This window comes from Bombus affinis, chromosome 3, assembly GCF_024516045.1.
Source record: "Bombus affinis isolate iyBomAffi1 chromosome 3, iyBomAffi1.2, whole genome shotgun sequence".
Classification (NCBI taxonomy): domain Eukaryota; kingdom Metazoa; phylum Arthropoda; class Insecta; order Hymenoptera; family Apidae; genus Bombus; species Bombus affinis.
The window spans coordinates 3,234,244-3,261,063 of NC_066346.1; the positions used below are offsets into that span (position 1 = coordinate 3,234,244).

Sequence of the window (26,820 nt, forward strand, 5' to 3'; positions counted from 1 at the left end):
CAATAAATATAGCTAAAGATGGATTTTATTCGGTTCATCTTTTTAGAATCAAATCCGTCGTCTAATCGAGAGAAGGCATTAGACGATAATAGAAATAAATGATATATAGTGGATGAAAAAAAGGGGAAAGAACAATGTGTTTTAATAGTATATAAATAAATATATCATCGTTTAAGAAAGGTAATTCACATACAACTGTTTATTGAGACATGTAGAATACATCTGGTCATACACAAAAATCTTTGACACTTTAAATCAAGCTCCTAGCCCGAAAAAGGAACCATTTCAACATTATTTTAAATTCATCAATAATTATTACGTTCAACTACGTCACACTAAAATTAGGGACAACTTTTCAAATTGCGGGAATTAAAAAAAAAGCAAAGCAATTGGAAGATGATGAATAATAATAATAAAAAATAATCTGAAAACGCAATTATCAACGTTAAAAGAATTTGGTCGTTTGAAATTTGTTGTTCACTTTTAGCCGTGGAGCTGACACGTGGCATGTGTGGCGCGAGAAACATAAACCATATATATGTTCGTGTGAATAGTGTTACGTACATTTTTTTCCTTTTTTTTGTTTTTTTAAATATTTTTCTTTCATTTTCTTTCCGTACAATTCATCATTTTTGTTGTTTTCCTCATTAGTGCTAAATAACATCACGTCACAAAATGCATATCCGCAGGAATATAATATATAATATATTTATATATAATTAAAAAACACGTCTTTTTGGGTCGTTATTAACATAAATTGAGCGACCCAAAAATCACACAACATCCGCTTGACACGGGCCAACCAAGAAGAGTCAAGTTCCCAAGGATGTGTGCCGCAAATTAGGGCAATGACCGGGTAAAAGGGTGCGCGCGGCTACAGCATCGTCAGCCACAGTGGTGCATTATCCTAAATGCGACCGATAACCCCCAGGCACCCCAGCTGCCACACCGGTCAATTGTATAAAATAGCAAAGGATAAATGATATAATATTGGGGCGCCTTAACGCTGGGGTAGGGCCAATATCGTAACGCTAGTACCTAGATCAGTCTAAAGTCTCGTCACCGTGAACTGCCTCCGCTTTTGCCAGGTTATGCTTCCTTGCCCCCGCAAGCTGAACTTTTCCTCTTTTTTCGTTCGCTCGTTTCTTCTTTCTTTCTTTCCTTTCTTTCTTTCTTTCGTTCTCGCATACTTGCTTCCTATCTGCCTGCCTTATACAAGTATATAATCTTCCTCTATTATAATTTCGAAGGAAAACCAGAATTTATATTGAAACGTTATTGTGTTACAAAAACCCACTCAGTATAATTAGCAATATCATTCTTATCATATCGTTAATATTAATATTATTATATCCTTGATATTATGTTTTTATAAATAGGATGTGTAGATAAGTAGAATAGGTAGGTATAAAATATGGTAAGTGAATAATGAGTTACGAGGAAAAAGGACTAAAGAAATGAAAGGTAATAACGTTGATTGGCATGGATAAGATCAGTAATTTTTTTCAACTGCTGGCTTTTCTCTAGCTTCCCTCTATTCTTTCGCTTCCCTTCTTCCTCTTTTCCACTCATTTGCTCGTCGATTCACTCAGTGGTACACTCTCACCCGTTCACTCTCGCCTCTCTTTCTTTCCTTTCTTATCCACTCCCATGTCCTATCAACCATTTTCATTCACGCACTTCCGTTCTTCCTGTTTTTTCTTAAGCCTTGCTTTATCTACATACCAATCGCACGCTCGTTCATTCCTTTTCTCTCTACTTGTTTCATTTACACGACCGCATGACCGGGGACAGGAAGTAGAAGTGAGGGAACTTGGATCGTTAGTTTACAGCTGTGTGTCATCGTTACTAGATTTGTATCAATGACAAAATAAAATCGGACTTGAGTAATTATGAATAAAATGTGCAACAAAATATTCGTCAATATTTAAAACCAATCGACCACTATATATCGATAGTCTGTTGTTTATGGAAATTGATCGATTAAAAAGCCATCAATGAATAGGAATCGTGGGCATGTTTTGTTTTTTGCCTGGTTGTTTAATTCCTTGACATTCCTTTTATTATTCTCACACGGAATTGCATTTCTTTCATACCTACTTCTGTATGCATTGTATCCAACGAGCCCGAAGTTTATGCTAGTTTTTTCGTTGATGCTATATACGATAAGACAATACGGTGATATGCAGTCACTTCGTTACAAATGAATTGATCTTTCTCATCTTTTATCTACTTTTTCGTCACAATTCGGGGGTATGTGTAAAACGCTATTAGGCTTCGCTTATGTTTTTCATTTCAATTATTCTCCAGAACAGGGGGTGTCTGGGCTCCAGGGACAGGGACCAACTATAGCCCGCATTTGCAACTCTTACTAATTAACTAACAGGCTAACAATAACAACGAGTCAACACTCAAAATGTGTGCTGTATGTGTTCATGCATTTGTAAACGCTGTGTACACTTTACACATCCTAAATCAATCCGTGACTATCATTATCAAATTCGGTAGTCAGTCGCTCTAAAAAGAAACTTGCCTACGTGTGGCAAAGATTCCGCGAACATAAAAATTTTGAAAGTAAAATTTAATACAAGAATACAAACGAAACATATAACATTTTTTCCCCTATTTACTTCGTTCGGCTGTACGCGTTCAACGGTTCTTTGTTCGATCCTCTAACTACGAAATAGGAAAAACAAAATAAACGGAATAAAAAAGAGAAAAAATAAAATTATAAAATAGAGACAAAGAATAACAAACCTAGAAAACAGATATGTTACCGATTTATAAATTCTAAGTTTTCCATTATTTGGACGTTTTCATTACAAATTTTCCTATACAAACGAATCTTTCACTAAATAATTTTGTTGCCTTAATAGCTTTAATTTCTTCAGTCCATCCGTTCGTTTTCATCATCTTAATCTACTCTTTCCGTACTTGGTACTCTAATTCTTACTCCTGATCGTAATCGAACAAACGAGAAATATTTTCACGCAGAACCGTTGATTTCTAACGTTTCACATTCTATCCTTGTAAAACCTGCCTGACTCTTAATAATAATAATAATAGTTTCACTGACTGTACACATTATAGACCAACAATAGAAGGTCTAGTGGCGCTTGGCGCGCTCCACCCCATCACACATGCATACGTGTGCGCGTATACGTGCACACGCAGCCCACACAGCCTACCCACGCACGTACGCACACACAAACGCATGCACGCACACATCACGCATACACTACATGCACATACACCCGCGCACCGCGCGTGCACACACAGACATACGCGCACACCATACGTAAGCACGCACTCGTAAAACGTGTTATATAGAATTTTCTCTTTCTTTATCTTGTAAAAAGAAAGAAAAAACTACTTAAATTGATCGCTACAACGATAGATTTGTAATATTTCATTCACGCTCATAAACCAATTCACTCATTCTTACATCCTTTCACACCAATCTCCTCCTCGCCCATATTGCCATTTTTGCTTCCGCTTCTTCATTCTTTCCTACACGCTCTTATTTTATCCTTCCATGTCCCGCATGTATCTTCTTTCACTTTTCCTCTTGTTCTTGTTTATCCCGTATGTATACTCCCCCTTGATCTATCCATCACGTACACGCATTCTCGCACATACACACGAAAATCCAAATTGTAGCATAATAAAATCGCAGGCTTCCGTGATTTTTCTTAATTAATACAAGCCATCACAATCCCAATGTCAACATCGCTGATCTTTGTATCACTTGGCAGTAAACAATGTGACAATATAGTAGTACTTAGATTAGTATATATATATATATATACGTGTATATATATGTATGTGTATATATATATATATATGTATATATATAGTAATAGTACGGGGTGGGTTGTTGGGTGGTCACTCCGATGTAATAATTAGTCCCAGTGGCACATCACTGTATATATAATCACAACAACAGCGGGCGATGGTGGTGACGCCTAGTACGACGCTTCACGCGCTTTCTCATGTTCCTTCGTCCATTCGATCATTTGATGATTAAATAGGCATAAAAACATTTACAATTGCCAAATTTTATAGAGTAAATAGCATTATACGTAAGTTTTCTATCTCCTTTCGATTGATCTTTCCTTCTCTTCCAAGTTCCTCTGAACATTACTACTCTTTGTTTCCTTCCTTTTTTTCGTAATTACATTTTGGTTTCGTTGCTTTTCAATTTGCATCCTTCTTCGTACATTACAGCAACTCCAATGTGTATGCGTTGTTTGTTCTTTCGTTAATTCTCTCGCCGTGCGTGCTTGCGTGCGTACTTAGATGGGTGCGTGCGTGCGTGTTCACTCACAGACTTGTAGAAGTTAGCTCCATGACTGATAGGAGTCTTGGTACCATTCGTGATCATCGCTGGAAATACCGCCAAGTGTAGCGGCCTTACCTCCGAATCCTATGTCACCGCCGCCACCACCACCACTGCCACCATTCACACTCGCCAATCCGTACGCATTGCCCAGTGGTTGTTGGGCGAGGGGTTGGTTTCCCCAGTTGCTCTGGAAGCGACGCTTAGATTCCCCCTGGTTCTGGTGACCCCCGTCAAATTTTCGTTTACCTGCTGTACAAAGAAACAAACAGATCTTTGTCAAATTAAATTTTCTCATTGCGATAAACATTTGTCTCAAACCTTTTCAACTGCGACAACACAATCTCTCCCACCCATGCGCACACGCTCGCACTCGCGCACGCATGCATCCGTTTTGCCATTGTTTCGAATCGCTCGTTCGAATCGCATGAGTACGTGTGCCAACACTGGACTGTTAAATGAGTAAAATAAAACGAAACAAAGCAATCCATTCAATGATACAACCGAGTGATATTCTGCAGAGTGTTATTGATCGTTCGATATATCAACGAAGTGACTGAAGAACGTAACTAAAAGTTAGTGCTATGGGAAACATATGACGTTGATTGGAAGAAAACCAGTTAATCGACTCTAACTTTGGGAAAATGTCAGATATTTGGAAATATTACGATTGAACGCGTACCAAAAGTGGATATTATCTCGAGAACAAATAGATTCTCGTCGTTTTGAACGATCTATCCGGGATTGGAGGACTAGAATACGTATCGCTCTGATTTAAAGTAGAAATGACAATTACAAAGAAAATCAAAGTATAACACGGTAATAACTACTCGATTTAATGTAACAACTGCACTTTTTAAAATATTCGACCGATCGATTGTGATCATTGCGCATTTACATTTCATTCAGCTACTATAATGTAAAAAAATAGAAACGGTTGAAGATTTAAAAGAAAAATGAAATACAACTAACTGTTTAAGACTATAGCTTCAATGGACATGTAACTTTATTGGACTCGCATTTTCCCAAATACGTTAAAATAATCTCATCAAATGTTTGATACTTGACCACCGATTTGTTTCGTCATGACTTTCCATTGAAACTATACCCATCGAATGAACAAAAGGAAACGAAGTAGTAGTAGAAAGTAGAGAAAATAAGGGATTAAATGTCGCATAAAGGAAAATAAAAGAAGGTAAAGCAAACTAAGAGTAAATATAATTAATTAGATTTTACGAGAATATTACTAATCTGCAATACGTGATGCAAAATTCGAACGATGATCGGAAGAAGCTCAAACGGAAATGTCTATTGATTCTCGCACACACATGATGAGAAGTGATTAAAAAGTAGAACTTTTAGTTGAGAATAGAAAACGAAAAATAAAGAACAGGAAAGAAGGAACTATAGTGAAAGGTGAAAGGAAGCGTGAAGAAAAGAAAGCAAAATAGAAGAAAAAAGAAAGGGGAAGGGGAACGATGGATAGGAAATAGGCATATGGCAATTAGCAAATACTGATAAAAGTGTAAAGAGAAAAATAGCGTATGAAAATAATGTTAAAAGATGATTGATTTATTGTGGAGATACAGACCATCCTCACCTGGTAAACTTCCCTTGGCGCGGACCCCCCCACGAGCGGACAGCCGCTGGACCCCACGAGCCCCTGAAGTTGCGGGGTTGCGTCCCCCCCTGACTGGCCCACGGACTTGGGGGCCACCGACTCGGCCACGCGGCACTACTCCACGGCCACGTCCAGCCTGACCAAATAACACAACACCCAATCGTTACCCTATATGACATTTCTTACATTCCTAGTATATATTCACGATTCTATAATACTTTATATTTAAATTTTACGCGAACTTGGACAACACAACCGTGTGTCCTCTCGGCTTTCCTTTATCGACCCCTTTTCTCTTTTTTAACTACTCATTAACAATTAACATCCTATATAACATTTCGATCGACTTATTGATCGTTTGTTCATAAATAATCCCTAACACCTGATTTCGTAGTTACTTACATACCCGAGTTAAACAATTTCTTTATTCGACGATTAACCTCACCGTTTAAATTTCATTTTAAAATTAATACCCTGTTGTATATATATGTACATTTGATAACCACTAAATATATCCATACACGTATTATATACAAAAAAACGTACACGTAAACGTACAGGTACAAATTAGCATGTATATGTATATACTGATACAAAATGGTTGTGTATGTACGCGCTATAAATATGTATAAATGTACTTACGTACGTGCGCGTGGGTGCAAGCATCTATTTATTTATACGTATATTATACGTATATGCATACGTATATACATGCAAATAATACATACAAAATTATGCGCGCGCGTGGCCGCACATAAGCGCGCGCGCCCATATGTGTATGTATATGTGGATACATGGACTGGTAGGTGTGTAAATGGTTAGATGGATGTATTTAATGAACGATAGCAAGGATTGGTAAAAGATATGATATGCGTTGCACGAAAAGCGGAAACAAGGTAGGAAAGGACATGATAAGGATAATCTAGGAAAAGAGCTCGGTAGGATATGAGGTAGTTATTTATATATGTGTATACAGATTAGTCAAATATACACAATGGCATACAGAACGATGCAACGGATGTAAGGTTCACCTAAAACCAAATCTTACTAACCACATTTTTTTACAGACAGCAGTAGTATTAGCAGAATTATCCAAAGCGGAAAGCTTATTGTATTGGGATGGCGAAGGAACTTTAAGCGACACAACATACTGCACTGTCAGCTAGAACAAAATTCAACAAATCAAAATTTAAATAGTATAAGCAGCGTAACATCACACAGCAGGGTATTATACAATGTATAAGCGTAAGCGATATTTTATATATGTACATTGAAGCAAGCAACAAACATCAAGAGTTTCATCATCGATGCTAGAAATTACTGGCAAGTACAAATCTCGTCATCGTTTCTTTTCTTTTTTCTTTTCTTTCCATTCTATATTTTCAATTAGCATTTCATCTCTATTCTATCAACTTCCTATATCAAATTGTAATTCTCAATATAATAATATTATCCAGACGCATGTAGACATGCGCAACCACGCATAAATATGCACAACAATGTATAAGTTTTTTATGAACGCTACATCAATCTCAAGCTATCGAATATATCATATATACTTTTGTCCTTATACAGCCTTTCCTCCTGGCTCTGTTCATATAGCCTATGCTACGATAATAAATACTACGATAACCTCTTTTCACAAACATACCAAAATTTTCAAATAATATCATCTAATAAACATTTATGCGAACGATAGTTAAATACAAAATGTGGACAAATTTGTAATCCTTTTTAAGAATAGAAACACCATAGTGCAACATATTATACATATTACACTATAAAATTATGAGTTGAAATAAAATTTTCACGAAGAAGGAAACAGAAGCGCGTTCTCAGAAAATTGCAGATCCCGCATTTGGACTGAAAAGCACCTCGAGATAACCATCGTCTTTTCATATCTTATTATTAGCCAAGTACGTTCAAGATAAAAATTATGTATATGCTAACATCTTACTTTTGGCAATACTGAACAAAGCTAATATCATATAAAGAGATCAAATATAATTGATACGTCGCGTTGCGAGAGGCACACGATGTACGAGGGAAAACAGTTTAAACGAAAATATGAAAACTATTTTAATTCTAACGATGCAGTCAACGCTCAACCTCGCGATCAATGACCATACACACGCATTCGTTATCAACTGATTAATATCGAGGAAGTAAAGGTCGATGTCGAGAAAGCTAATTTTACTCTTTGAGGATGAATCGATACTATCACGATATGAAGACAATAAAGTTGAAATAAATCCGAATCTTATATATCTATTGAAAACAAAAATTCTAAAAAAAATCTATCTATCTATCTGCTCATCTGCTTATCTATTTACCGACATACCTACCTACCTATCCATCTATCTATCGTATTGAATAATTTAATTATATGTCCTATGATTAGACAATGAAATAATTAATCAGTTTGCAAATTAATATAATGATGGTACAGTTGTAATAATATCCACAGAGTATAGTGTCTTACTTGGGCATCCCTGCAACTTGTTATATAAATATATATACATATAAATGTACATGTACAATGTGTATATATATATGTATATATATATATTTAAATGTATCATATCCGAGCCACGAGACTCACACGTCGCTCTCTTCGGAAGGAGAAACTACAAACAGGTATATTAAACACGTCCTGTACTCAATTACATCTATTTACAATAATTTACATGTATATTATCTATTTTGCGCATGCGCACATGTTTATACACATATGCATGTACGTACACGTATAGATATAATACATATATGTGCGTGTGTATATATATGTGTATATATATGCATGCACGCGTCCACACGCTTAAACGTACATACATAGATACATACATACATACATACTTGGTGGAAAGAATGTAGTGAGGTGACTTTACCTACCTACCATTCACTCAGAAGACTCATGGTGAAATCACTTTTTTAACACTTCAAGTTGTCTCAATGTATGCCACACTATAAAAGAATTTTTTATACAAATCTTTTATAAAAACCACGATATTCAGTTGAAAAATATACAATTTCAATGGTTTGTTAATCTATTAATCAAAATGTTTGTTAGTCACATTTATCTCTGGTTTTTTCTGTGCTTATCGCACATTTCAATTCTAATTACATTTCTTCCACCCTCGACATACTCGTATGTACATACATATACATATATATCACATACTACGAAACGCATAGTAGGAGCTCTAGTAATATTTTTACCTACAAATAGAATTTCTTCAAATATTAACAATATGGTGAGCAAATATTAGGAAAACTTACAACACTATAAGGTTTATATGTTGTTTTGTCATAGAAAAATATGTAGAAATACAAGGAAAATCGTACCTTTTCCATTCGTTTGTTATACATGTCTCTATTTATCCCTCCCTCTTGTTATTATATATATCTTCAATGTTTTTTTTTCTTTTTTTCCGTTCCTCTCTTACTTTCCTGTATTCTAATAGCTTTTCCCGGCTATATTGTTATTGCAAAATTTTGGAATGGGTCTACCATGGCTCAGATATGATTAGCAAGCAATTTGAAAGTGGCAGTGTGTTCGACTTACAGGATAACGTTAGTCTAAGCGATGGAATTAGTAGTAGATGTAACAAATATGTAGGACATTCCACGCCCCCCTCCCCATCTTTCTCTGCGCGCGCGCCCGTAGTCTCACATCTTTCTCACTTTCCAGTCTCTAATATACATATGCACACTGTCTCACAGATATACATCAATTTTATTGCAATGACATTGTTTTCTAATCTTGTGTGAAAAAAAGGTTCCAAATGTATCTCAAGCGCATTCCATTTGATTATTCTTACAAAGCTTTACCAAATAAATGCAGAATACATCTATTACTTATTTCGTGTAAGCGTTAAATCTGAGTATAACCAGATTTATACTCATAATTTACTAAAATAGGCTAAGTAATGAATGGGAAAATGAGCAAATAAAAAAATGTACATATAGAAATAGATGGGGGCAGAAAAAAAAATATATAATCTATAGTATATACACATATGATTATTCAAACACACAAAATGCAGACATACATTCACGCATTCATGACAGGTAGCACACGTGTCGTTGGTATAGAAACACTTACATATAAGGATATGCACTAGTGCGCGCATCTAAATTATATGTCCACGTTTCCATGCTTATACGTATACTTACATCGGTAAATAACAAGTTAATGCACACTCTGATTAAACGATAAAATGGGCAGGTTGTTTGGAGAGAGTAAAATGGATTATATATTATGTATGTACTTGGGATACATCCGCGAACACTGTGCCACAGTCAAATTACTATTGATGTGTGTATATATGTATATATGTATACATACATATACATATACATATATATATGTGTACATACAGACACACACACATACATACATAAATATTAAAAAAGTAATAATGATTCAATAACGGAAACGACTTTAGAACCATTAAAAAAGGCGACCCACCGGTTGAGGCTGCCTGCCTCTCCCTCTGGCAGGTGGCGGAGGCGGCGCGTAATCGAAATAGTAATCTTCGTATCGATAATAGTCATCGTAATATGGATCACTGTAGCCACCTCGATAATCCCCATAACCGTAATAGTCGTAATCATAATCTATAAAAACACACATTACAAATAGACCCAAATTTAGCCACGATATATCCAATTGACAACTTATTCAAAACTAATACTCGTGTTTTCTATGAGAAAAGGCATGCCGGGAAAAGATGGTTTTAAAACTTCAATGATAGGAAACAAAAAAAAGAAAAAGAAAAAAATATACATCCGAACATTACATATTGCGACTTTATTCGCAATCGTATATATATATGTAATATTATCAAATAATATAATTAAAATCATCACGGAAACATATATTACTTTCACTATATAACAGCGATACTGCAAAGAAAAACTCAATAATTACCCTACCACCATCACGTATCCTGGTAAAAACTTCACGCCCTATTCGGATCGTAGAAAATTGTTAGTTCGTAATTTTACATCTACCCTGTAAGAACGCCCTCTTCTCACGCACACGCACGCAGGCACATACACACAGTCTCCCTCTCTCTCTCTTTCTCTCAACCCCCTTCTCGCTCCCTTGCTCGACTTCTTTCCTTCATTCTCACTTTAAATTAATCAAATCGTATGTATCGTCACTGTACAAGTGGTTGATCTATTTAAAATATCACGACAGAGATAATGATATGATTTTTTGCAATTTTCGATGATCCGATATGAGCGTCTTTACAATGTTGAATACATAGTTCCAAAAGAGAAAAAATACAAAACTCTACTAAATGGTACTCTACTACTTTCCATTCGTAATTCAATATCGCATCTTACCTATTTCCATGAGAGCTGAAACCAAATTTATTGAATTTATGATGCATACGAAATCAACAAAATACACACACTTACACAAAACGAAGAAGAACAAACAACATAAAAAAAGTAGAGAGAGAGAAAAAAAGAAACTAAAAAACATTTTTCTTGGCAATGCGTATAATTATACACCGCCACAAAATAAATCTCACTCAAATATTATTATATGTAAATACAAAACAAACAATACACATGCAGTTACTTCTTTTTCGTGTGTGCGTGTTATGTGCGTCTGTCTGTCAGTCCCTGTTCATCTGTTGCACGCGCGCACACACGCGCGTGTGTATGTGAGACATAACAGGTATCGCAGGAAGTGGTAGTGGTAAGGCAATAAGGTGCTCTTATTATGATGCTAAGCCACACGTGGCATACATATGCATAATCGTACATATGTATGAGAACTCTTTAATGTTGTAAACTGACCGACTATTGTTCGATAAACTATTTCGTAAACCCGATTATTGTGTACTGTTTACAGAGTTATGCACTGATAAAAACAACAATCGAAGAAAAGAAAAAAAAGGAAAAAGAAAAAGAAAAGGGGGAGTAAGAAAATGAAATACTGCATAACAATTGAAAATGTAATCATAATAGGCTCAGACCAAATTCGATTTACCAGATTATTATACAAATGCAGTTTTCAAGTTTAATAAATGAATGAAAAGGTATTTCAGCCGTTAAGCACTTTCTCACTACACCTTCTAATGTGATAAAAGACAAAATATACACAAGTTTGAATCTTTTTCGCTTTTAAATTCCCTAGAGTATATCAAAATTGTCCTCGTTCTCCATTTGAAAATTAAACATCTTTATTCTCAAACAAACATGTGTATCTAATTATATACTCAATACGATTTCATGATCAATAAACAAGTTGAATCGAATAAAATATTAGGGTCATGGTTCTAGAGGTAAAGAAAGCAAGGTTTAAACACTAAGGATACGATATTATCAGTTGTTGAATATATTTGTACTTTTGTTCTCACGTATGTAACATCATGCGCGTAAGCTAAGGTATGTAGTGAGATAGTGAAAAATCCCCAAAAGCATGCGGGATGTTTATATTACATAACATTACCATAAGAAATCGATATAAACGATCTAACAATGATTTGTGTTTATATAAATCTGAAAAATAAAACATTAGTATTTTAAATCTATAAAAAAGTTCGTTAATAAATTTTTTAATCGTCACATGTTTTCTTAGCATCGACAGATTGATATTTTAATTTGACATATCTTACAATTTCAATCATCTAAGCAATCCATTTACGTAACATGATTTTCTCAGATTTTGCATCATATAGACAGTATAAACTGAATCCATAATTTGTTATATGTTAATAATGTTATCAACGATTTTATAGAAAACTTATACATAGAAAATTAAATATTTTTACAAAATTAAGATATGGTCTAAGCCTAAAGATGAATCAAGTTGACTGCAAGCGAAAACAAAACCTTACTTTAACAGGAACAAAATGTGTACATATACGTAATACACGTTATTTCCTTCTATGTGAAATATTATTAAAGGGGTGACGAAATGCAATTAAAGTGTTACATACAAATACATGAATATATATGTATAAACACGTGTGTATATGTTTAATTCCGATTAAATCTAGAGGAATATCAACGAGCGCGATAAACATAAAGTCGGATCGGTACTTACCATAATCGCCTCTTCCCATTTGTCCTCGCATACCTGCGCCAGTACCTCGAGGACCTTGTCCTGGTCCGCGAACTGGCATAGGTCCTCCCATCATGCTTGGATGCGACGGAGATCCTCTGTGCAATAGAAAATTTAATTATTATGTGGAAAAATGTAAATCAACAGATAGATTAGGATTATAAGCTGCATCGAACAAATATATTGAATTTACCCGCTTCGGCCCTGAAACATTTGCATCATTCTTCGCTCCCTAGCACGAAGCATTTCTTCTTTTTTCTTTTTATCGGACGGTGGTTTCGCAAGGGATACCTCGATGTGAGAACCTCCGATTTCTTTCCCGTTTAATTCATTCATTGCCTAAGACAAAACAAACAATACCACATCATGCCCGCTTTGTACCAAATATTCATATTAAATGGCTTTAATTTATCAATAATGTCTTACCTTAACGGCATTGTCTCTTTCTTCAAAATGGACGAAGGCATAGTCTTTGATCTTTTTTACTCTTTCGATATTACCATACTGCTCAAAACTTTCTTTCAGTTTTTCTTCCGAACAGTCTTGTGTTAAATTTTTAACATACAAGACGCGTACCTAAAGTATACAATTTAATGGGTAACCAATCGTATCACGACATCCTCACAGTGTATATCAATTATTCACCTTAGACATGGTTTGTTCGTCAGGCTCTTCTTGAGGATCAGCCCAATCAACTATGATATCACAGCCCCATACTTTGATGCGACCGGTACTTAGTCTTCGTTTGGCTAAGGAAGCAGCTTTGTGAGATTCATATTCTAAGAAGCAAAAGCCTCTATTTTTCTTCTTGTCATCCGGTGAACTGTAGATAATCACCTCGGTCAGACCAGCTACATGATGAAAAATTACACAAAATAGATCAATAAATCTCAGCAGAACATTAAATTAAGTAGAGAAAGAGAGAGAGAGAGAGAGAGAGAGAGAGAGAGAGAGAGAGAAAGAGAGAGAGAGAGGAGGGGAGAAAGAGAGAGAAATAGAGAGAGAAATAGAGAAAGAAAGAGAGAGAGAAACAGATGTCTACTAGTTAAAAAGAAGAAAAACAGTGAAGCGGAGGAAGACGCAAAGAAAACGAAGATGAAAAAATAAAATGAGAAAGAGAAAAATTAGACAGATGTAAATTATGTTCAGTCGTCATTTTGCAAACATATATATACATGGGATATACATACAGGGAATTTCAGGATGGATAATAGAACTGAATATTAAGTTATTCTATACAAGAAGCCTTATATTCAAAAAAATTGAATTAGACATTTTTACGCCAAATTCTGAACTGAATATAAACCTGATACAACCGAGCGGAGAGTTATTCAACAAGCAAAACTGAGATGCAAATATGAAATAAAATAATTCTATTTTAGATCTCGTTTTTCGAAAAATTTTACTTTTTCTCTTTCAATTTATCTCTGCCTGCAGAGAGATTTCTACTCGTCCTGAAACACCCTGTTTGTATCAGCAGCTGCATTAAGTAATCTTACATATCGCGAATTATATGAATACAAACAGTTTGAATCACTGAATTCCATCTTTTTCAATACGTTACTTATGTACCCATGAAACGGCCTAGAAGGTAATTAAAAAAGTAGAAAAAGACAGTAAATGATAAAGAGTGAGGACGAGAGAGAAAAGAGAGAAAATTTGATAGATAAGTTTATCGTCTAATTTACAAACTGAACGATTCATTGAAAACATCAAAATATCAAAATTAGAACATCAAGTACATCATTAGATATTAAATTATATTATGAAAATTAATAAAATGACATGGTTGAAAAGGGAAATAATTACTTTTACATGAAACATGATTGCTTTTACTTAAGGGATATATATATATATATAGCGTGTGTGTTTCAGGTGTGTGTATATATACACACCCATGCACACGAATCATTTAGTACTTGCCAAAAATAAGAGAAACAATATCGAAACAGATTGTAATTCTAATAAATCATCAAGCTATTAATTACCAATCAATTAATTTAATGTTATTTCGTATATCATATATTATTTCTAAAAAAAAAAGAAAGATATTAATTATGATGGTAAATATTTGATGAAATTACTCTGCAATTAGTAGTTCAGACATCGTCTTTTTCAATTCTAAATCTGATTTTGAAAAATTTTTAAATTCCATTGACTGACTTCATCTTTTTCTACTAATACAAATACTCACGTCTAAAATCTTTGTCCTCAAAATCTTTCTCCCGATCATAAGCAATAAATTATCTTCATTTCTCGCAAAATCTATGTTTGATATTGAAAGACGAACATTTACTAGAATCGTAGCAGATTTTGAGAACATAGTATGTACACGTTATATCATACAAGGAGTTATAAAACCCTTTAGTTGAATGCGCACACACGCTTAAATGAAAAGTAGAACACACTACAAGTACAAATATACAAATACCCCGCTTCTCAGTAGACATCTGGCCATATCCTTCAAGTACACACAGAACACAAATTACTTTATAACAGGAATGTTTCTAGCTTGCGTGGATTACGTCAAATTAAAAAATACACTTTTAATTATAATATATACACATACATACACGTTAATATGTTATTTGTGATAATACCCAATCCGTTATAACTTGTATACGTGTTAGTCCACATAATATATATATATGTTTATAATATAACACACACATGTGATTATACGTATACGTGTATGTATGCATATGTGCGCAATAAAAATTTATAACTTGAATATAGAATTAAGTAATCTTCCCACCAAAATAAATTATACAACATAAATTTTATAAATTACGGCTAATATAATTTATGCATCGTCAAATAAAAATTCAATATTCAAAAATACTTCTACATATCTAAAAATACCCCGAACAATGTTTCAAGAAGACAGAAAGAAAAGAAAGGATACTTATAAAGTTCTATTCGCGTGTCACCGAATCGAATAACTTGTAAAGATCTCTGAAACATGTTTGTAAATTTTGATAATTTCTGCTCTCTATCCTGCTCTATCACCATGTGTTGCTTAATTATACAAAAGAATAATAAATATAGTTAAAAACTGAAGAATATATTATGATTAAATGAAAGTATCATGCTATTAGAATTTACATGCATCGCAGTGATTGATTTACGAATATAGAAAAGATTGGTCTTTCGTGAAATTGTATAAGAGTTGAAATCTTTGTCAATTAGTATTTATAAGTACAGCTAATATCATATACGACGTATTTTCCAAACTAACAGTAGCATCTGTAAAAACAACCAAACAATTGTTTCGCTACAAAATGTTATTGTTCATTAACTGTCACCATTCTCTGTTTTTTTATTTCTTTCTTTTAATTTAATCCTACTCTCCTTCCTCTCAGTTTAAAAGTTGGTTTGTACACGTGCGCACACACGCACACACGCACACACACGTAAACTCACACACAGAGTATGTATGTACACGTGTATAAATGAACATACAACATGGCATCTGCTAGAAATGCACCTGGTCTTAAAGCAATAAAACGCGCGCCTATGTGTATTTAAGTAATTCATCAGTGAAAAAAAGAAAGTAAGAGAAAGAGAAAGAGAAGAAAGAGAGAAAGAGAAAGAGAGAGAGAGAGAGAGAGAGAGAAAGAGAGAGAGAGAGAGGGAGGGATTGTCAGAGTAATTCAGATGCCTTGTGACCTTTTTTCCCCATAAATTCTGATTATTTAACCTTATGCCTCTTGAATCCAATATTAACATTTTACTTTATCATATTTTGCCATTATCTCCTCTCTGAGTCCAGACTTAAGTATTACATGCAAGAATGCTATTGCAAACACACATATAAGTGACAAATATCGTACACATTCATTCAATCACTCGAACTGATTTTACATTCGTAACAAATACATCAGAGGAAATTAGAAACGAGTAGAACATTTTTCCATTGAACAAAATGCTACATTTTACCAGACGTTGATAGCAAAGTTATCCAATATAGTTTAAACGGGTAACACACACATATAAAATTTTTATGATTGTAAACGATTCCACGTTTATTATTGCTACTCTTGATATACTTTCAGTTACTTCTCTTTTCTTTTCAGACCTTACTCCAATCTTTAGAGATGTTTTCGCGTCCCAAAATCAATCATACAAATAAAAAATGCTTTCATCGATTAGGTATATAGTTTAAAGAAAGTAAATATATGAAAAAAATTGTATACACAACGTACTATGACGAACAACCATTTAAAGAGCAATTATTCATATGAAACAATTGAAATTAATATCCTGAACGAAAAACTCGAGAAACACAGACACGACTATCAGAACATTTAAATTTCATACATATAATTGTGAAATATATTATTTATATATATACATATATATATTTATATATTATATATATAGAATAATAAATTATATGTCATGATTGTGGGACACAATTTAATATAAAAATTCGTTAATCAATTACGGCCAATTTTTTTATCCAAAAATTAATAAACAACATAATATGTAGTAGCAGCATAAAAATGAAAAATTCTTCTCGAGAGTGGAAAATAAAAATTGACAGTGTTTGTGGTGAGAATGTGTGCGAAATGTTTTAAAGGTGGAAAAATATATTCTATGACATATGTATCAATTTGAGAAGGAATCTGCCTAATTGGTAATGATGCAAGAGGGTAAAATTAACCCACCTGGCACCGCTAACAAAAATCGGATACAAATAGCCGATCGTTAAAAAATAAGAGTTTTATCCCACCATTTTTTCCTATAGAATTTTCTTTGGTTACTGCTTGCTGATTTAAGGACAATTATCAACTTACGTGCGTGCTTTGTAAATTCTTCGAACAAGTCATCTCGGTCTCGATTCTTTGGAATATTTCCCACAAACAAGCGGTGATTGTTATAAGATACGGTAACACCAATCTTTTTCCCTTTCCGAATCTCATAATCATTCAGCTGTAAGAATAATGTGGAAGGAGAGTGCCAATTAAGCTTGCCTTTTATAATTTCACCTGCTTATTGGCTGTCTGAACGTGGGATATCGTGAAGCGACCTTCAGGGAAATTATATATGTCTTATACGAAGGGAGAGGGCAAGCATATCAATAGATGAACATGGAAAATTAAACTGGAATTAATCAACGTATATCGTCGGTGAATTGGTAAATAGGCAGGTAGATAAATAGATGAGTAGATGAATACATAGGTGGGAGATAAGTATGTAAGAAGAAAGGGAGGTAGGTAAGTAGGTAGGTGGTTAGGCTGAGCTATGTACAAAGTATTCGAAAATGATTTTTCACAAGAATCGTAGCGTTATTCTACGTTCTCCAGGTCGGTGAAAATTTGAAAAAGAAAGTAACCGTAAAATTGGCTTTGACCTTGGAAAGTCAAATTATTTTTTTTTTTTTTATTGTATCGTCTTTCACTCATCGTGAAGATTAAAAATTCCAAAGGAACTAGGGGTCGTAACTCAACCGTTCTCTCTTAGAAAACGATATTGAAGTTCTATTAGTTCCCGAACTCACTTTATTTGTAATATGCTTACATTTTACATTCATCTGCATCATTCCATTTTATACAGACAGAGGAAGTAGCATCTATTGTGGCACTTGGATACTCCAGATCTACCATTATATATCCCATTTCTTCCTCTCTGTCTTAGACGCACATTTCTCTATTCCAGTCAAGTTTTAACCCAAAGTTACACATTGACTTTAGACGATGAAAAATATTAGTGAGTCAGAAATTCACTAATTTCTAAATAAAGTATTTGGATCATCGTGGATAGAATGCAGATCTGCTCCTTACTTGTGGCTTTCTTCTGCGCCAGTTTTAACTTTGTGAATTTCTTTTTTTGAGGAGTCATAAAAGAAATTGTTTATGGTTCGGGTGAATAGATTACATCCGTTGAACAATTAAAATATCGGATTGAATATGGTTTTCATCGGCTAAAATCAATGCGTAATCTTTAAAAGAATCTTGAGCGGAATATAGAAATGCGAGTCTAAAATAAATAAGAAATAAGGGGGAAAAAAGGAATAAAAGGAATATATGGGGCATATAATAACAGATCTAGGGTATCTACATACGACATTAGATGCTATTTTTTCTACACTGACAGTAAAATATAAACATATCACAGATAAAGTGAGTTCGAAAACTAATGAAACTTCCACATTTTTTCGAAGAGAACAGTTTGAGTTTTAGACCCATGATTCCTTTGAGACTTTGATTCTTCAAGATGAGTAAGATAAGACGCAACAAAAAATTGACCTTGAAATTCAAAGTCAGTCGATTTTGCATCCACTTTTTTACAGATCTTCGCCGATTCAGAGGTGTAGGATAATACTACGATACTTGTGACAAATCATGTTCGAATACCCTGTAGACAGTGCAAGACTGCTTCGCAAAGTGCATACCTGCCTTGCACTGAAGCATGTCTCGCGGCGAGACTGCTGCGTGGCGAGATCAAAGATGCCTCGTAGTTCCTTACTCGCTTCCTTTGGGCTTCGCTTGCTTGCCTCGCGTTCTATACGTTAGGACACGAGGCAACTCGAGCGAGGCAGACTCGCGAGGCAGACTTGTGAGGCCGCCTCGCAGTGTCTGTACATAGCTTTCGATAGCTAGATAGGTAGGTAGGTGGATGGGAGTGCCTGTCCGTTTGTTAGCGAGCCAAACGCCCCAGCGGTCCACGCATATCTCCCATACCCCCATGCTCGAGGTCCAGTCATGAATCGCGTTAACATGATGCAAAAATTGATAACAACCACGCAGGACAGCGCGCGTTATTTTCATTAATTTTTTTACCTCAATGTATAATTTTAATAATTGTACCATACTGAATTGCTTCCACATTTTCTCTTCTAACTAATTTGTCTCTTTTTTTTCTTCTTTTCTTTTGTATTGTCAATAACAAATAAAGAAAGAATAAATATGACAAAAAGAAACAGCAAAGAAAATATAATGGAAAAAAGGTAAATTAAACTATACGTTCAAATCGCCAAAAAGATCAAAGATCAAGACTGATCAAGACTGATCAAGACTGATTGTGTAGGTATGTGTGTGTTTACGCGCGCAAATATGAAACTGTGTGATATGGTACGCATGTATGATAGCAAAGGACGAATGGCGTTGATCGTAGTGGTAGTAGTGATGGTCTGGTACCGGCAATGATATGATACTGACCCTATAATGAAGTTGCAACGAAACGATAATGGTGGTGATGGTAGTAGTGGTGATGATGATGATGATGAAGATGATGATGATGATGAAGATGATGATGATGATGACGACGATGAAGATGATGATAACGATTACAGCGACGTCAACAATAGCGGCAATGGAAATTCAAAGAACTAAACGGAAAGGAAATGCTAGAGGGAGAAAAAGAAATATCAACTAGGAGAAAAGAAAGGAAATATAATGAATAAAAGTAGGAAGCATAGAACTCATAACTCAACCTAAATATGCGAGGAAAAGAAGACTTGGACCAGAGAGGTGTTACTGTTCACTAATAAACCGAGAGGCAAGGAGACTGATCAGAACTGAAGGTGTCATAGGTAACTGAAGATCACACGGTCGCACGCACGATCGTGTATTTTTTCTTGGATGCTCCATAACTCCATACCATCTACAACCACTACTTAAAAGCTACCACTCGTAAGTTACAATACAGGTAGACAGGTAGGTATAGGTAGATAGGTAGGTACACACGCCTCGAATTCACTTTACCTGTTAATTTACCAAATTCCTCCAGAATCTCCTCTTTGCCTTTCGATTTTGGTATGTTCCCCACGAAAAGTCGTAGATTAGGTACGCTAATGTTTACTTTCAGATTCTTGCCGGGTTTTATTTCGTGATTATCGAGCTGTGGGATGAAGAAAACAAACACATGCCTAATATTGTTCCAATGAGATACGCTTCATGTTTTATCTACTTGCGATAAACAAAAGAATTTAGGAAAAATTTTTCAAAATATGCAATTTAGTAAAATAATTAACATGGCCTGGTTCCATGAAAGCGAGAAAGTGGCATGCGCTTTGTCGCTCGAGTCTTCACAATATAGGAAACCGGCGTTCACGTATGTGCTCCTGTAAACAAATTTTAAGCCTACCAATTTTCAAAATTTTGTTACAAAAATTGTCACTGTCCAACGAAAGTCAACCAATTAAGTAGATATACCCCTAACCAATTAAACCACACGAATTTCTTTTTTTCGCATCGTCAATGTTTAGGAAAGTTCTCCACTCCCAATTTTGCCCACTGAGCAAAGAGGAGAGCTGGAAAAAGAAACTCATCCATAGGACATCATTATCGTATGCATGTATGTATATACACACACATACATACGTACGTACGCATATACCTATGCGCGCGCGCGCGCGCGTGTATACATGTGTTCACATGTGTTTTTATGTATTTGCGTGCGTGTGTATGTGTCTACATCTATGCGTGTATGCATATATATGTACATACGAGTATGTGTAATTTGCGTGTATGTGCGCGCGCGCGCGTGTGTGCCTATACTTTTATGCATATGTGCATTTATTTTCTGTTTTGCTGCTGTTAAGTATTTGGGATGTGTTGGGCATAATTATATACTTAAAAATATAAATTAGAGGTCAGGAACATATATATGTATAAAATGAATATGTGGATTGTTCCTAACTATAGACATTGAATCTCAATTTTGTTACTCTTTACAATTAGTGAAACAATGCTAAAATATTTACGTTAAGACTACAATTAAACAAAAAAAAAAAAAAAAAAAAAAAAAGAATACAGAAAGAAAGAGAAAACGCAAGTCACAACATAGAACAAGCCACATGGGAATATGAAAAAAATGTATTCGAAATGTTTAATGCAAAAAGAAAAAGAAGAAAAAGAAAAAAAAAACATGTTTCATACTATTTTCGATTCGACGAATTTCAACAAAAATTCGACGATTCTATCATCGCTTCTTTTGAAAGAAGTATTAAAACGATAAATAAAAAACTTAATAAAACATATTACAGAAACAGTAAGAAACCAATGAAATATAACATATGTAATGATATCTTTAAACATTTCGAAAAGTTACTTATTTTGGTAGCAATAACAATTTTGTAACATTTCTAAAGTTCTTCTAAAAAAAAGTGAAGGGCATTGATATGTTCATAACAAGATGTTTTAAACTAGGAAAACAGAATTGTACGCTTCACAAACATGTACCTACATAATGATAAAAAATAATTTGGAAGATATCTACATACCTCTCTAACAGCTTGCTGCGCAGCCTCTCGGTTAGTAAAAGTGATAAACGCATATCCTCTATTGCAACCTGCCATCGGATCCATCATTAATCTTAAATCCCAAATTTTCCCACATTTTTCAAACAAAGGAATTAACTCATCTTCGTACATATCCTTTGGAATTTTTCCACAAAATACCTTTCATAAAAACAGAAGCATACAAAATGAGATAAAAATGAAAAGATTGACAATAATTGTATTAAAAAAATAGAAAAAAGTATTAGGGAAATGCAACTCGATCAAACAGAAGGGCAATAACTTATTGCTTTACCTCACAGCCAGTTCCTGGTGTGGGACCTTCCCAGTTTGGAGGAGGACCACCATATTTCCGTTGTCCTGTTGTTACATCCAAAGGGTACCCAGTTCGTTCAAGAATCATCTAAAGTGTGTTGTTAGGATATTAGTTTTATATCTTTTTTATGATTCAAGTAACTCTGTAAATAGTTATAAACATCAAACTGACAAAATAAATATTTACCTTTATTTTATCCTCATCCGGTGCTTTTGGAGCAGTGCTGGTACCAGTACCCTGCCCAGCTCGACTTTTCTGTCTATAGGTTTTCATTACACCACAAAGGTATGCAGATTTATTTGATACGTGCTCTAAATTAGATTCAAGAAATTGTGTGAGTACATTTAATGCACCATCTACTGGAAATTCCTTTAATGCATCTAATGCTCTTTCATCCAAATCCACATGAGCTAATTTTCCTGTTTTATAAATTTCATCCAATTTCGCAGCTACTTTTTCATCCAGTCCGTACTGAATCAATTTTGAAAAATCTTCTGTCCTCTCTACATATTCCATTTCCTCCTTAGACTGTTTCTCTTCCATTTTTATCTCCCCATTTCCCTCTGCCATAGCTGTAACATATTATTTTAATTATCAGAACAACATCTTTGGTTTTTCCTTTGTTTCATATTGCTTTGTTTAAATTTATATCATCTTGGTTTATTATTCCAAAATAAATTATGCTTTAAATTATTATTCATTATCACTCAAATATTTATAAACTCTAAATGTTTGGCATAAAACACTGTTATATATGTTATAGCATTTATAACATCTGCCATGTTATAAATTTGTTTTCCTTACTTAAATGTTAAAGTACAAACTATTAAAAATATTCAGATATTAAGAGTACTCATTAATCTGTATAAAAAATATTATTCAACATGTCTTATATGTAATGCTTAAAACAAATTTCAAATTCTCATAACTAGTTACAAATATCATCAGCAACTAGTAATCAAGTAATTGAAAAACAAACTTACTTATAACTGTTAAAAACTTGGAAAACTTTTGTTTTTTGCATAAAAAATTTAAATCTCTTCAACGTATTTTTTAATAATATTTACCATATTCTTTATAACACATATGCAAAATCTTATATTTTTATAACACTTAATAACATTGTTTATACGCATTTATACTATACTGAGATTTTTCTATATCAATATTTGAATAACTTTTTGGCTAGAATATTAGTAATATAGAACATTAAAAACAATATATTAGAAAAAATAAGATAATATATACAACATGAATGTATGAACACATAAATAAATAAAACAAGAGGAAATAAATGAAATTTGAAAAGGAATGTTAATACATCTATGGTCGAAAATGGAGTAGATGAAATAGAGGCAATGTAATGAACGTGATCGGAACGCCAACACCACTACTCGACATATAACGCATAGTCTGCACAATTTCCCGCGTTTACAAACGATCAACATATCAAAACTTTAAGATATCATCAATTGCTTGGTACAGAAAAATAATAAAGAGGGTTTGATGAATATCACTGATATATCATTGTAGACATTTTATACCTACTCCTTAATTTGAAATATACAATAAAGAAATGACTCCATTATCGAACAATGCACTTTAAACTAAAAGAATTAAATTATTATAATAAAAAATAGTTTGAAAATATTGCATTCACAGTAATGAATACGCAACATAAAAATTTTGCTCGAAAGGAAATGTAATTGGTATTTTTTGCATATAGCTTGCCGGCCGGCAATAGACTTGCATCCATATTTCTTGAAGGATGCAATGCACTTTTACACTCACGATAACATCACACCCGCTGTTCTAACTAACCGATTTCTGCTTGTGTTTATTAAAGGATTATTAAAGGAGCACACTACATAGAAATAATTCACGATATTCATAGGAAGAATAATTGCATATACCTTAGAAAGTAAATGAACAAAATCCTCCTGTGAGGAAATGGCGATAGACGTCAACGTGATTGCAGACTACGGGGTTCACAAAACGACGCGCAAAGATACGCTCGAACCCAGCGACACGAGTTAGCCATTTTCTTTCAAGCATATTCGCGAATTCTGATTGGTTCATGCAAAAGGCTGAGAAGAAAAAGTTGACCATGCAATATGCACTCATGAAATAACGAATTTCGTACTTGAAATCTGCATGCACAATATATTATGTACGTATCATTCTTCCACAGGGAAATTTCAATTATTAACTAATTTTATTCGTTTCAAATTATTTTTAATAGATAACAGACAGATATGTACATATATATAGAGAGAGATAGGTCTACTTACGTACATATGTATACGCATAAAATATTTTGAGACTAACTGACAATGATTTACATATGCTAGAAGTTCTACTTGCTTCACACAATTTTTATATCGTACAACCAATCTTATCTTTTACTTTTATTCAATAATGAAGAATTTAAGCGTAAAATTTCACTACTTCAATCTACTACTACGTACATCGTATGATTTTCGTTATTATCAAAATAGTAAACTCTACTTACTTAATAAAAACAATCATTACAAATGGTTTTGCGGAGTATAATCTAGAAATTCGCATAATTTCAATTCGCATATTTAATACATTATTTATTTGAAATAATGTTAAAATAAAAAATAAATAAAGTTAAAAAATTAAATAAACCCCAAGACTAATGATAACAAAATTCGATACCATTCTTGAAAAAAAAGAATATGTACGTAATTGTATGTAAAGTATAACGTATATCTCTAGTCTTAATCTCTACTTGATATTAATGTAAATGTAGTAATACAATCTATAAAATACTTAAAAATATTAGTTATTTATTTAGATAAAATGGAAAAGAGATCAGAATTTATAAGAATATTAAGCGAATCAGGATTAAATGTGCCATAACCTCCGAACATAATAATACAATATAAAAGTATACCTGTACAAAATTTGAAATCTTCACAGTATTAATTTTGAACAAATTATAAAACGAAGCACCAGATACCACACAAAACAGTCACAAGCTTTTAATTGATAGAAAATTCATATTACAGAGACCACCACCGTTACACGAATACAAACTTGCATATACTTCTGCTCACTTTTACGTTGTATGTAAACCGTGTAACCGTGTGTATTAAAAATTGCATTTAACACTTGATAGTATTGGATGAAAAGTAATGCAGTAAATTTAGTCTTGTAGGCACTTGGAAAGCTCCGATAATATTGCAGTGATGGTGACGGTAAGTGAAGTAAGCCCGGGCGCAGCGTTTTGATATCATGTAGTGCCTACATAGCCGTAATGCATAAATTGGACTGCCTCGCTGAAAGAGAGGTGCAAGCCCTACAAAACCAAACCAGTTTCCTCGGTTGCTTGCTTGCTTGCTTGCTTGCTTGCTAGTTGCGCCCCAATCCAATCCGATTCAACCGCTTACCTCTCTTCGCGGTATATGCGAGCCCCGCCTTAGTCAGGCTCGTCGCTATTCTCCTTGTGTCCCTGTACCATTCCTTCCAATTTTCTTTCTCTTTTTTCTCTTTTCATCTCTTTTCTTTTCTTTTCTTTCTGTTCCTTTCTTCTTCACTCCTCTCCTCTCCACGTCCTTTTCTCCTTTCGTTTTCATGAAACATTTCTGCAATTTTTCATTAATTCATCTTCAAGCACAGTCATTTTCGTTGCAATCCATGTATTTCCTGTCATTCCTTTATTTATCTTTTATTGCAATTTTATACGTACATCGTTACGCACATTTATATACATACTCAAGATTAAACTGTGATGCAACAATCCAAAAAATATAGTTTACTATTTAAAATATACTACATATAAATGCAATAATAGTAACCTATTAATTCGTCTAGAAATATAAACGTTGATTACGAGACATTCTAAATGTCAAAGAATAATATATTTAAAAAATTCCTTTATTTAGAACTTAAAAAAGAATACATTTGAAAATGGGTAAATACATTCTATAAATAAAGCTAGACAGATATTGTGCACATACAGTATACTGTATATGTCTATATAAAATTTATAAGACTTACTTATACTTACATATATATATATCATACTAATGATATATATACATACCATACTAATATAATAGTATAATATTATATTACAATATTCACAAATTCCCAATATGTAAGTAGATCTTATTTGCGAGCGCGCAATTTCAATAACTCGAAAGAAGAAATCGTAAAAAATCTAAAACTTTCTATTATGTTTTTA

At 33.8% G+C, this 26,820-nt stretch overlaps 1 protein-coding gene across 10 annotated transcripts; it reads right to left on the minus strand.

The window, feature by feature from the left end:
- Window positions 1–170: 170 nt before the first annotated feature.
- On the minus strand, window positions 171–25,990 carry LOC126914032 (heterogeneous nuclear ribonucleoprotein Q-like). Of its 10 annotated transcripts, none has more exons than XM_050717459.1 (13): window positions 25,528–25,990; window positions 22,794–23,179; window positions 22,587–22,694; window positions 22,277–22,453; window positions 20,757–20,892; window positions 13,693–13,898; window positions 13,474–13,623; window positions 13,241–13,386; window positions 13,030–13,145; window positions 11,316–11,330; window positions 10,432–10,580; window positions 5,931–6,096; window positions 171–4,591 (listed from the first exon to the last, which is right to left on the minus strand). In XM_050717459.1, the coding sequence occupies exons 2-13, from the start codon at window positions 23,175–23,177 to the stop codon at window positions 4,341–4,343; spliced, it is 2,004 nt and encodes a 667-aa protein (XP_050573416.1). In that variant the 5' UTR covers window positions 23,178–23,179; window positions 25,528–25,990; the 3' UTR covers window positions 171–4,340. The 10 variants fall into 10 exon arrangements, with proteins under 10 accessions (XP_050573416.1, XP_050573418.1, XP_050573422.1 ...); XM_050717461.1 differs by lacking the exon at window positions 20,757–20,892 and adding an exon at window positions 17,847–17,982 and having other exon boundaries at window positions 25,691–25,989; XM_050717465.1 differs by lacking the exon at window positions 20,757–20,892 and adding an exon at window positions 17,847–17,982 and having other exon boundaries at window positions 171–4,588; window positions 5,940–6,096; window positions 25,528–25,989.
- Window positions 25,991–26,820: the final 830 nt, after the last annotated feature.

Bases quoted from the DNA above. Each gene is read 5' to 3' on its own strand.
- LOC126914032 (XM_050717459.1), bottom strand. From the start codon at position 23,177: ATGGCAGAGGGAAATGGGGAGATAAAAATGGAAGAGAAACAGTCTAAG. The intron at 13,899-20,756 runs GTAAAGTGAATT...TTCATCATGTAG, and splicing joins GGAATTTGGTAAATTAACAG to CTGGTCTGACCGAGGTGATT. The intron at 4,592-5,930 runs GTCTGTATCTCC...TTCTTTGTACAG, and splicing joins AAGTTTACCAGGTGAGGATG to CAGGTAAACGAAAATTTGAC.